The 13,074-nt window shown below is 42.5% G+C and overlaps 1 protein-coding gene across 1 annotated transcript in view; it reads right to left on the bottom strand.

The window, feature by feature from the left end:
• TNS1 (tensin 1) overlaps positions 1-13,074 on the bottom strand; it is a 361,563-nt gene that overhangs the window by 114,333 nt on the left and 234,156 nt on the right. The window contains exons 16-17 of the mRNA XM_056861619.1: positions 10,557-10,756; positions 9,617-9,692 (exon numbers count right to left, since the gene is read on the bottom strand). Coding sequence (XP_056717597.1) covers positions 9,617-9,692; positions 10,557-10,756 — 276 coding nt within the window. The remainder of the gene's footprint in view (positions 1-9,616; positions 9,693-10,556; positions 10,757-13,074) is intronic.

Genomic DNA, 13,074 nt, shown 5'->3' with positions numbered 1-13,074 from the left:
GCTTCACGTTGCTGGATCCAAACCTGTGTTTAGACTGAATGTTTTAAGCAGGAACCCCACCCCCCACTGAATGTAAACCATGCTCCCAGTTTTTACAAATGGCTTCTCATCATCCACATCTTAGGTAGTAGCTGAAGATCTCCTGCTATTACAACTGATCTCCAGCTGATAGAGATCAGTTCACCTGGAGAAAATGGCCTCTTTGGCAATTGGACTTTATGGCTTTGAAGTCCCTCCCCCTCCCCAAGCCCCACCTTCCTCAGGCTCCGCCCCCAAAATCTCCAGGTGTTTCCCAACCCAATGTGGCAACCCTATCTTAGATCTTGGACTGGCATCTACCTCATTATATTTGTTCTAGAAGCAGAGGCGCAAAAACATTTTGGCCCATGATGTTGGTCACTATTGTAAAATAAATGTGATGGGCAACAAGATTTTTTCCAGCAGTTTAAAGCTTTACTACCTGTCCTTCCCATCCTTCTACCTGGCTAGTAGGAACCAGCATAGCATAAGGGAGTGACCTGTGCTCTGCAATATGTAAGGCTCTGCTTTCCCTAATGGATCTGGGGATGTTCTGGGGAAATATGGAAATCAGGCTTACATTTCATAGGCTTTAATGGGCCCGGGGTTCTTCTAACTTTTTCTGGTCATGTGATTATGCCTCTGTGGAATATCATTGAAAATACCCATACTTCCATCTTACTGCTTTCTAAGTACTGGAAAGAGTAACTCTATTATTACCATATTTCCCACCCTTTGCGACATTTATAGGGAAGTGCAGAATCCTACCAATACTTAGACACTTCCTCCTCATGGTTCAAGAGCAGTGCCCAGTTCAAGAAACCCCTCCGCCCAAAAAAGCTGAAATATTCTAGGTAGCAACTGACCATAGCGTTCTCAGCTTTTTACCAGAATGTTTAAAAAACATCCATGAATATCCATGAAACATCCAGCATGACCATGAGGCTAAACAGGGACCCCAAATACTGCAGTGGGCACTGAGAATCACAGATAGCAAACATTGTACACACAGATGTGCATGTTTGTATGGATGACATGTACATCAAAGTATTTGCACGGCTGCATAGACATATACCACCAAAGCAAAATGGAGATTAGCATGTAGGACAACCAGACATATTTACAAGATTAATAGATACATTTCAGGCAGCAATGGAGCAAATAGATGCAGATGTAATATGTGAGATGAGTTTAAACGGCAAGTCTCACAAAAACTTTTTAATGTGGGTTTTCCATTTTTCAGGCTAGTGGTATTTGTTGTTACTGACAGTTCCCTTCAGCCGCACCAAACAATTCAGGCTTTCTAACTTGAAGCTCAAGTTCTTGTCCTAACGATTAGTAGGCAAATGAAGACAAATGAAGCACTGTTGTCCATTAGAGAAGAATTTGACACATTCAACATTTCAGAGTACCCGCCCCCACACACACACTTCATGACTTACATTGCAATCTTCTGACTTACGGCTTCAGATGGGCACCCACGCCAGGGACACAGCAGGAGGGACGGAGGAGAGGAAGGGAGGCAGGTGCATTAGAGGAGAGCCAGTTACCAAGAGCCTATTTCATTATGGGCAGGCTTGGCTATGATTCACTGAGCAATGCCAATGAACAACAGGGAAATAAGCAGTGCCATGGGCAGTGATTGCATTTACTGAGATTGGAAATGTATACAGTATATAGCAAAATAAAATAAGATTTTTTTCCCCCAAAAAGCAATTCCATGGGCAGTGATTCAACATCAAGCAATTCCATGTCAGGGAGAGACTGTGGCTAAATGGTTGAATAAGTGCTTTGTGTGCAAAAGGTCTCTAGTCTGATCTCTGGCAACTCCAATTAAAGGATCTCAGACTGAAAGTACTGCAAAAGCCTTTCTCTGCCTGAGAACCGGGAGAACTACTGCCAGCCAGAGTAGAAAATACTGACTAAAAAGGTCCAATGGCAGGGTCATATGTTCAAGAATGTGGTATAGTTATCATTATGCATCCGCAAGATCTAGCATAGCACTGAATTCTTTTCATTTTGTGGGCAAAGGTGTCAGGTTTCATTACACCATCAGACAGACATGTGAATAGGGGGAAGTCACTGAATGACATGCAGTGTCAATTTGAGCTTGACCATCTAAATAAGTGAAAGCTTCTAGGGCAGAATTACTACAGCTCAATAGGACCAAAGTGAATATATTCCTCTGCTATTTCTGAGCATGCTATATATAAAAAGCAAAAGAGCCTTGATGTAGAGTTAAATCCTTTGCATGTTTACTTGGGAGAAATTCCACAGAATTTACTAGAAATTATTTTAAAGTGAACATGTATATTTGGACTGTGTGCCCCGCTGAAAGCAATTGAATCAGACAATCCATAACCATTTGTACAACCAACCAGTGGCACAGTAGCATTCCTCTACAAGAAGCCAGGAGGATCTTTAGGAAACCCACAAGCCACAATGGGGTATATTAATTAATTAACTACGGTCATTGACTAGCAAACTAATATTCAACAGAATTAAATGATTAAAAGGATAAAATATAGCAAAGCATCTGTTCATAAAACACTATTTAGGATAAAATGTTCACAATTAAAATGTTTACTCAGTATTACCCGTTCAGTGATATATTCCACTTCCTTCATCAGAATTAGACCAAGTGCTTCTATGCTTAATACCTAGCCTTGCATATTTGGTGACTTTATAAGTTATCTCATAATTTTTGTCTGAAAGTATTTTAATTAATTGGATGGATCTTTGACTAGTTGAAAGGCTAGCCAAAATGGGTAGTATCAATTCTTGCCAAATTTGATTGTAAATCCTGCAGTCAAATGTTCTGTTGTCTCTACACTACCACCCTGGCAGATACACATGTGTTCCTGGAAGGGGATCTTTTTATATTTACCTTCTGACGGGAGAGCATTATATCGTGTTAAGGTGAAAGTTCTCCTACATTCTGAATTACTTATATTGAGGAAGTAAGGCATCGGCGACAGCTTATTAAGAACAGAGACATCAAACAATGGGTTTTTAATTCTGTTTAGATCATGCTGCCTTTCCACCTCTAATACGCTCTTCTTTTGCCCATTCATATCCTAGGGGAATGAGCAAATGTTGTGAGACACCAGAATATCCTAATTTCCTTTTGAGTGTTGTTATCCATGGTGCTATAAATGAATCCAGCAGTATTAGATAGGTTTTGAGTATATCTACTGTGGTTAACTGCACTTATGCTGGTGGCGAGGCCAGGCCCGCCGGCGGCTGAGCGCCGCAGGACTGCGACTCGCCCCTCCACCAGCGCGGCCCCTCCACCGGTGCGGCCTCTCCGTGGCGCAGGCCACGGCGTGGAGAGGCTGTGCTGGTGCAGGGGGGCGTTCTGGGGGGGAGGAGCCGCCGGTTAGGTGGCTCCCTATCCTGTTTTGGCCCTGGCCGCCGCCGGCGAGAACGGTGTTGCTGGGCCTGCTTTTGAGCAGGCGCAGCCTTGCTGTTTTCAATGGGGCAAAAGGCCCCATTAAAACAAAAAAAGCGCCGCGAGATGGCTTTTTTTTTGTTTTCCGGCATACACGAAACGGCTTAGGAAGAGGCGCCACTGCACCTCTTCCCCGCCGTCTCTGCATGCTGTATTTTCAGGAATGGGCTGTAAATTGTTTTGTTGTTTGTTGTCAACTCATACTGCAGCATTAGGGATGTTTGCTGGGAGTTGCAGTATAGTTCTTAAGAACTTAGATTGTACCCTCTCCATTTGTAATATGTTTACAGTTATGATCAGTGGTGCTCCATATAGCAATTGTGAAAGGGGCTTAGCATTATATAGTTTTATTGCAGCAGGAACACACCTGCCTCTCTTATGCCAACAGAACTTTTGTATTGCACCAGCGCTTTTTGGAGCATTCAAAGTAATATGGGTTATGTGAGAGTTTCTGGACCCAGATGCCTGAAATACAAGGCCAAGGTATTTATATTAATAAATCTGCTCGATGCAGGCCACATTAAGGTACCATGTGTGTTTCTTAGATTTGTTTCCAAAGACCATTACTTTTGTCTTCGTATGGTTGATTTCTAGCTGATTCGCACAACAATAGTCCATTAAAGAATGCAATGTCCTTCTTAACCCAATAGGGGTCCTTGAAAGGAGGACTAGATCATCTGCATACAGCAGTAAGGAAAAATATGTTTGTCCACTAATTTTGGAGCATGAAAATCCAAATTCCCAAGACAAGTTGTTATATCATTAATATCAAAATTAAAGAGTTGAGGTGCTATGCACAGGTGAAACCTAGCTGAACTTCTATTGATCTCGGCCTTTTTAAGACAAGCACCAAATTAGTGCATCCACAAAGATTCAATATGCTTGCATTAACACCTGAAACAAGTTCAATAATAGCATCATTGTTATATTCAATATTAGCAGGTAGTATGAAGGAGGCGCCCTGACCTGGATGGCCCAGGCTAGCCTGATCTCGTCAGATCTCAGAAGCTAAGCAGGGTCGGCCCTGGTTAGTATTTGGATGGGAGACCACCAAGGAATGCCAGGGTTGCTGTGCAGAGAAAGGCACTGGCAAACCACCTCTGTTAGTCTCTTGCCTTGAAAACCCCAAAAAGGGGTCTCCATAAGTCGGCTGCGACTTGACAGCACTTCACACACACACACATGAAGGAGGCACTGTAAAGTTTGTCCAGTACTATTATCTCTGTTCCTGGAGGAATCAGGGAGGACAGTGAACCAATGACCGCCATTATTTCTCAGAATTTCACTCACCTATACATTGTCTATATAAAAATGTTCACATCATTCAAAGTACATGAGGGAGAAAAAGTGTAGCTGAAGGGGTTTATTAAAACCCCTTAATGAAATCTATGCTTTCCATAAAAACCTGTGAACACTTGCAATCTTCTTCAAGTCTTTTATCTGTCTGCCCCCACCTTCAGTTTCGCAAGGTGGCTAAAACACAAATGGGCTTTTCTGTGGCGGCACGCCAATTCTGCAATTTCTAACCAAGGAAAACGTGCCTGATGCTACCATTGCTGTCATTTAAATACCAGGCTAAATCTGACCTGTTTGACCCAATTTTTCATCAGTAACTAAAACTGTACTGTTGTCCATTTTCATTTTTAGTCAGCTTACTATTAATTCACAGTGTTTTAACTACAGTTGTAAGCTGCCTGAAAGCTATTTTAGTGGAAAAGTTAGACAAACATGACTTTTCAATACACACATAAATTGCCAATGGTATCTGTAAACAGCTAGATTGCTAATATGTGAGAGTACAAGGGTATTTGGAAATATGACCTAGCCTGTTCTGGGAAAGTATCTGTGACGTTTCCAATCTGATTGAAACTGTTTTGAAGATCTTGAGGAGGGGGCAATCATTTTCCACATTTGGAGATTTGCTTTTTCCCAGTTGCTCACTTGGCCCCTTTAGCCACACCAGCATTGACCCAATGAAATATTGGCAGAACTGTTCAAAGCTGTATTTGTTACTTTTTAAAAACCCACCACCAAGTTATCAAAGGTTAGTCAGAGGCATGCTTGGCTATAAGAGTAAAGAAGACAGAGCATGCAACAGGAAGTTAAAGGTCAAATCTTCTTCCACAGTTTCAGCAGCTCAGCTAGCACCAACAGCTTGAGGCATATAGCCTTAATGCCAGGGCATATAGTAGCAGCATCCATTACATGAATGTACCAGATGTGCAGCATTGAACAACAAGGGCTTATACAAATATTGGTGTTTATTATATTGCAAAAAACTGCACTTAGCACTTTGAATTTTAACTGTGAGAAATTACTAACACAGGTCAGATATCACACGAGGAGCTTTCTGATCAGCAAACTGGAATATCTTTCAAAATATCGTAATTGCCTCTCAACCGATTGCCAACAGTGGTTCTCTGTCTATCTCTGACAGTTCACTAACTGAGCTTCAAATACATTCTGCCAAAGAAAAGCTGATTCACTGCTCAAGTGACCACTTGGGTGCCACATTTTTCTCCATGTGCAATCTGAGCTCCAGAGGAGCTAGCTGCACCACTGGGGCTTGAGGCAGGTCTCAGAGGAACGCTGCGCCTCTCAGACCTATATCCCATCACTGCCATACTTGGGACAGCAAACTACTTTAAGATGTACCTGAGGCCGAGGAAGACACAACAATAAAAAAATATTGCCTATGTGTACAAACTCTGAATGTTGGTGCATCTAAGTATAAACCTAGATCTGTACAGAAGCATGAGTTGAAGCCCATATAAATCTGTAGTTTTATCTCTTGGTCAGCCACAGGCCAAAAAATATGTGTATCTGTTCAGCCCCTGGCTCTCCAATACATTCAGCTATATGTTCCCTTTTTATATTCGGAAATCAGCGTCTCTGCTGGTGGTAGTTGCTGCCTTCCTGCAAGTACCTTGGTTGGATTTGGGTTTTCAATTTTTTTCAAATGGTCAAGTTTACATTTTTAAATCAATTCTATAGTATTTGTTTATAGCTTTCATTGGGTCTGAAGGATTAACTGGTGTGCAACAGAGGTAGAATAGAAATCAGATGTTCTTCATTTAGAGTGTGTATGCATGTACACACACACACACATATATGGAATAAATTCTGATATTTGTGATACATACACACACACACACTTTGTTTCTTAAAAAAGGTATTGAACATTCAAGGGGGATGCTGATTTACAACGAAGAGCTTTTGACAATACAGCTGTGCCAGCAATAAGCAAAACAGACTGGCCAAAAGGTCTAAAAACTGCTTGTTTGGGAGAAGGCGCAGTGGGCTTTTCCACACTAAGAGCTGATGCAACTGTTTATTAGTTCTGATTGAGTGTGTCCTGTTGCCGAGATGTTTGTTACCAAAATGCTATGTCAAGTATGTCTTTAGCATTCAGAATAATTCAATTTCCTCCCACCTGCAGAAAACAGCTGCCTCCACCTCCAGTAGAAAATAACTCACAGGGAGCCAGAGAAAAATTACTTATGGGAGTCTTCGTGTGCCAAAATAAAGTCAGGACTTTAAACAGATCTCCCTTGGGACATTCCACAGCTAGGTTCAGGTGTCAAGTTTAACCAGAGCCTTTTTGTCCTATCAATTTTGATAGGTTTGGGGTGTTGTTTTATGGCTAGAAAAGCAGTTAGTAGTGCAAACACTGACATTTGTGTGACAGGCACCTTTCTGCTTTCTGCACTACTGCTTTGCCCTAGAGTAAATACATACATTTACAATGATGATGATGATGATAATGATAATTCCTGGAATGCTATGTTGTCAGGGAGTATCCCTGGAAGATCAAGCCAAAGTGATTTCTATGGCTTAAACAGAAGGGTTTGGAGCAATGTTTAAATGTCAATCAGGGAAATTTAATAAATCTTTTAGTCTATGATCCTGCCAGATGTACCACAGGATGGGGATGCTTCACACAAATGCTAAAACAGCAAAGACCAGAGAAACAGGTTATATCTCCCCCATTTCGAGCATCTGCAATGGGAATCTTTACTATAGGGAATAATACTTCCTCAGCAAGGAAACAAGTTTGTTCTTCTAAGTGTTTTTAAGGAGGATAATGAATCATGAACCATCGTTATTCCTATGAGTTCTGAAAGGCATTTATAACTATTAATTGTTACTGATAATTAGAAGTGACCCATTGACAGTACTGTATACAATTCCATAACATTTGTTAAACCTGCTTTGTACATTGTCCAGAAATTTTTTTAATATGTCTGGCTAATTTAATTATTTCCTTTTTCTGAGATTAACGAAGGAATGTATTACATTTCAAGGGAAAAGGTTGTACTGATTTTTCTAAAACAGGTACCTGTATGGTTAGTGGCCTGCTAATCTGAAAACAGCACACTAGGCACGTATTATGGTTTAACAATATCCCCAAACTGCAATCCCAAGAAAGCAGCACAAACAAGAGGTTTTATGAAGCCCTTGGCTTCATATGGCCACCAAATATATCATATAGTCACTGCATACAATTGGTACACTCCATGGTGAATCACAAGTTGTGAGGGCCTGTCCAATTGCTCTCTAAAGTACAGAATTTTTATAAATGATACTGAAATTTCATGTCAGATGAGACCATCAAAGGCAAGCAGGGAGAAAGAGAGTGCAGAAAACAGCATGGGGTTACGTCACTGTGGCTTACTCTGGCATCCAAAAATGCTGCTTATTCTCTTTATTACCTGCTGATGCCAATGGCTTCTTACTACATTCTAGGGTTGTGCAAAAAAAAAAAATCAGTAAATTTTGGGTTTGGGTTTTTTGGGCCCAATTTTTTTCGGTAAATCCGGAATAAACTGAATATCCATACCGTTAAATTTCAGTATTCGGCTTATTTTTGGGTTTACCGAAAAAGTGACCTATTATAGTGTATGGGGATTTTTTCCGAAGCTCCTGGGGGGCATTGTTGGAGTTAGAGTCCCCAACTTTGCAACGTGGCTGCAAGGACTATCCCTAGATGGACACTGAAGTTTGGTGAACTTTGGGACAGGGAGTCCAATTTTATGGGCCTGCAAAGGCGTCGCCCCCATCCTCCAAGCGTTTGAGAGCCGAGCTGTCCATCAGGTTTTCAGGTTCAGAAGTTCAGTGTTGCCGAGGACTGCCAGAAAGAGCCGATTGCCAAGCTGGTGGTGCCTCAAAGTCTGGGGGGTACCTTCGTTTCTGGGGCACATAGCATGATGTCCATGCAAATTAGCTTCCAAACTGATGGAAAAGGCTTAAATGCAAGAGAAATAATGCACAGAAACATTCCATTTGGTGGCAAATGACATCTTGTGATCAGTCCTTTATTATGGTAATAAAAAATCTGATTTCAAGAGATGGCCATGGTGCGGGGAAACGAAGCCTCTACTCAGGGCGACCTTCAGTTTCAGAGCAGGTTTTCTGGGGAGGTGGTTATATCAGAGCCAACTGAATTCTCAACTACGGGAGCCGTCTGAAGGACATTGCTCATGCATGCGGGTGAGGGAGTCTCCTTCAGGAGCCTGATGGTCAGCAGCTGTGATGCCCATTCTTTTTAGTTGGAGGGTATATCCCTCTGGACGGGACTTGGTGAGCCCCGTCTTTTAAAAAACCATTATGCTTGATCCAGATCAACCCACTGAAAGGTTGGTCAGACCCAAGTTGGCTCCGATTACACAATTGCCATCGCAAAAGGGCTCCAGGTTTTGGCGTTCAGTGAACCCGAACCCAAACGAAGCCGAAATGGCTAATTTCGGGTTTATTTTCAGTTCGGGTTTATCAATAATCACAACTCTGCTACATTCTATGTCCCCAAGAGTTGCAACACTTTGCTGTTGTGATGACTATTATCAATAGGGAATGTGTACTTAATGGCAACTTCACAAGAAGGTTGACTAAACAGAGAGGAAAAGTGATGGGGGAAGAGGCACGATTGGCAGTGAAAGAGAAACAAGAAGATGAGGGTGTGATTAAAATGGTGGTGGGTGTTGGAAAGCTGAGAACAGGTTGACCAGCTCCCTCTAAGTCTGGCTTTACTAAAGCCACCCACCAATCTCCCCCTCCCAGCCACTCGCCCAAGCCCATGAAACTTACACAGGTTATTGTAAGGGGTTTGTGGTGAGACAGGAAAGGCAGGGGTTGGGGGAGAGGTCTCACCACCACTAGAAGGTGGGCTGATTGGAGAGGTCCCCTGCATTTCCTCAAAGGCCTCCTTGTAGCTGTGGAGATGGGGCTGTGAAAGGGAGAAAGTAAATTAGCATCAGTGATGACAACTCAATATCCCATCTCCTCCCCTCTCAAGCAAACAACCAACTAGCAAAACAGAAGTTCCTTTTCTCCAGATATCTTTTCTCCTGCTTTTATATTGCTTGATCTGTTGCCATTTGACTTTTCTCTGACTTTAATATCAGAGAACTTTCTGTTAGGGTGATGGTCTTCTGCTACAAAAACTGGAAGGACCATGGTATCTAGATGGGAGGAAACAACAATGGCCTCATTCCAGTTTCAGCAAAACAGGCTCTATTTGGAACCCCCTACCTTGAGAAATCAACTTAGTTTTGTCTTTGCACATTTTTAGCAAGGGCAGAACTTTTCTGTTTAGATGGGGCTTTAATAGTTTAGTTTTCTTGGGCTTTTCTGTCAAGCTATTCATCCACAGCTGCTCACTTCGTGATATTTGAAAGTTATGTTTTAATTTGTATTGTGTTTTACTCCTTTTTCTCTATGCCACTTAGGAACTTTGTGAAAAACAGTTTATAAATCCAGTTAGTATGTTTAATATTAGAAGTTATTACTCCCATGGAAATTGCACAGCTAGAACCACCTCCAATACTGAAGAAGGAATCTTCATGCAAAGACAGCATGAAGATTTGGCAATTTTTAAATTATTTGTCTTGATTTGACTATTCCTCCCATTGAGAATGACTGCTACTGTTAACAGGTTATAAATGCATTCTATCTCTTTCTCTTTCTCTCTCATCTACACTATGTGATCAACCTCTTCCTTCTCCACCTATCACAATATACTAGAAATAAAAGATGTTTTCCATAGTAATTCCAATGGTAAGATCAGAAGGGAAAATATTTTAAAAAGCACCTCCTTGGGCCTTCCTCCAGGATTGGCAGAGATGGTGCTGACCACCTCTGGTGAGACACAGTGAACTGGAGAGCGAACAGTAGGGCTTCTTGGCGAACTGGGGTCCTGGGGGCTGTTCTCATACTGGCCTTCACTGGTGGTCCGTCTCCGCACAGGGCGTTCGGTTTCTTCCGGTGACTTCTCCCGTGGTGACTGCACTCCTGAAAGTTCAATTGCAATGTGAGAAATGAGGGAACCAGGGCATTAATACCATTAGAACATCCTTAAGGATACAGAGCCAGTATTCAGATCTTTAAGTGGTATTCTAGGTGTGTAAAGAAAGGAGCAGAGGAATATTATAATCAGCTGATGTGAGGAAAATAGGCAAATCATTCATTTTCCACTACAGACTGCAGTGAAAACCAGTAAAACAGACTCAAAATAACATTGCCCTTGTCCATACAGTTAAAAAAAAAATGGGGAAAGTAATGGTGAGCTTGGGAGATCCGTGGCTATTCCAAATCTCTGGAAGGCACTACGGAAGCACTCCTCCCATTTTTTGAGAGATTACATAACTGGGACTTCTGTAGTATAAAACATTTCTGTAGGTGGCCTTGGTCATACTTTACTTCCCACACATGTCTGTTGAAAATGGGTGCTGTACATAGATGATTTTTAAAAATACGAGCGGGGACATCAACATCACTGGAGTGTGGGCGGCACCTACTGAGTACAGTCTTAGTACAGAAAAGTTGCCTTTTCCGGTGACTGGCCTCCATTCATCTCATGTTCTCAGTGTGATGTAGTGGTTAAGAGCAGTGGACTCTAATCTAGAATGGGGAATCAAACAATAGGCCAGACAATAGGCCAGAATGGGTTTCCCTTCCAACATCCAGTCCAAAACAGATCTTCTGGCTATTTACATTTAATCTGGTTTTAAACTGGATCTACTCTAGATTGGTTTGGTATCCAGATGCTGTTGTGCACCTGATGATATTACTGGGGTGTAGATATGATACAGAGGTGATATACAAATGCAGCCTGCATCTGGTAATAGCATTTCTCACTGTTCCCATTTCCCCCTTGTACTGAGGTGGAGATGAGTGAGCAGAGCTCCTAGCGAAATACCAGCATGCTCTTCTGAGGCCTCTTCGAGTCGTATGGAGGGTGCAGAGATGCTGAAAAATTTAATCTCCATTATCCTACCATCTATGTTGCTGTAAGTGTGCCTTGCAGTGTCCACAGCCTGAGGACCTGTAAGCAGCCATTTGTAGCCCTATCATCACCACCTCAGTAAATCTTGAAGTGGGGAGTTGCTAGGAGGCCCCCAGAGCACTCTGTGGGTCTGAAATGCCTCCATTTTGAATTAGAATCAAACTCCAATGAGTGTGAGCACTTTTCCCCGTAGTAGTCCCATAAACAACATCCACAGACGAGTAGTCCAAAAGAGAGTTGATTTATTAGGAAACCTACAAGTTTACAGAGCTAACAGGTAAATTGGCACGAATGGGAACTAAAGGCATGGCCTGCGGCCTATATGGAAAAGCATTGGTCATATCAAGATAGCGGTTGCAGTCATGGCAACCACCCCCCTTACGAGGGCCGATCCCACAGCTAGGAAAGGAATTTGACAGTTACCAGTTCTCGGCCTTGAACTGCACCTGTTGAAACCAAAACATGCACAGTCTGTTTCTCTCTGCGAGTGGGCGCAGGCTTGTGCAGGTAAGCAGTATGGAATTGACGGAGTAGGCGGGGTGCTGAAACATCAAGTGCGCGTACCCACTCATCCTGTGCAACACTAAAGTGTTTCCAACGAACTAGATATTGGAGGGAGCAGTGATGGATGCGTGAGTCCAAGATTTTTGCAATTTCAAAATGTTCTTCCCCCCCCTACCATCACCGGTGGTTCAGGGAGAGGCTCAGGATGCAATTCCAGGGAAGGCACATGTGGCTTCAACAAACTGACATGAAACACGGGATGGATGCGTCTTAATGATTTTGGGAGCGAAAGTTCCACAGTTACTGGGTTGATGATTCGAGAAATGGGAAAGGGTCCCACGTATTTGGCATTGAGTTTGTTACATGGGCGGTTGGAACGCAGGTTCTTGGTGGACAAATAAACCATGTCTCCCACTGAATAGTCCTTCCCAGGGGAGCGATGTTTGTCAGCCTGAGCTTTGTATTTACGTTTGGCTTGTTCCAAGTTCTTTACAAGCCAAGGACAGGTTGTTTGAATTGTCTGTACCCAGTCAGCAACTCCTTCACCTCCCTCCACCTTGGAGACATCAGCCTGACTAATGGGACCGAAGTCCTGACCATACACAGCCCGGAAGGGGCTATACCCTGTAGAATGATGTACAGCATTATTATATGCATATTCAGCAAAGGGCAATAATTCAACCCAATCATCCTGATGATAGTTAACATAACAACGTAAGTAGCATTCTAATACAGCATTTACCCACTCAGTCTGGCCGTCGGTTTGGGGATGGAAAGCACTTGACAGACCTTGTTCCACCCCCACCAATTTTAAGAAAGC

The sequence above is a fragment of the Euleptes europaea genome, chromosome 15 (assembly GCF_029931775.1).
Source record: "Euleptes europaea isolate rEulEur1 chromosome 15, rEulEur1.hap1, whole genome shotgun sequence".
NCBI classification, from domain to species: Eukaryota; Metazoa; Chordata; class Lepidosauria; order Squamata; family Sphaerodactylidae; genus Euleptes; species Euleptes europaea.
This window is presented reverse-complemented; position numbering and strand designations above follow the sequence as displayed.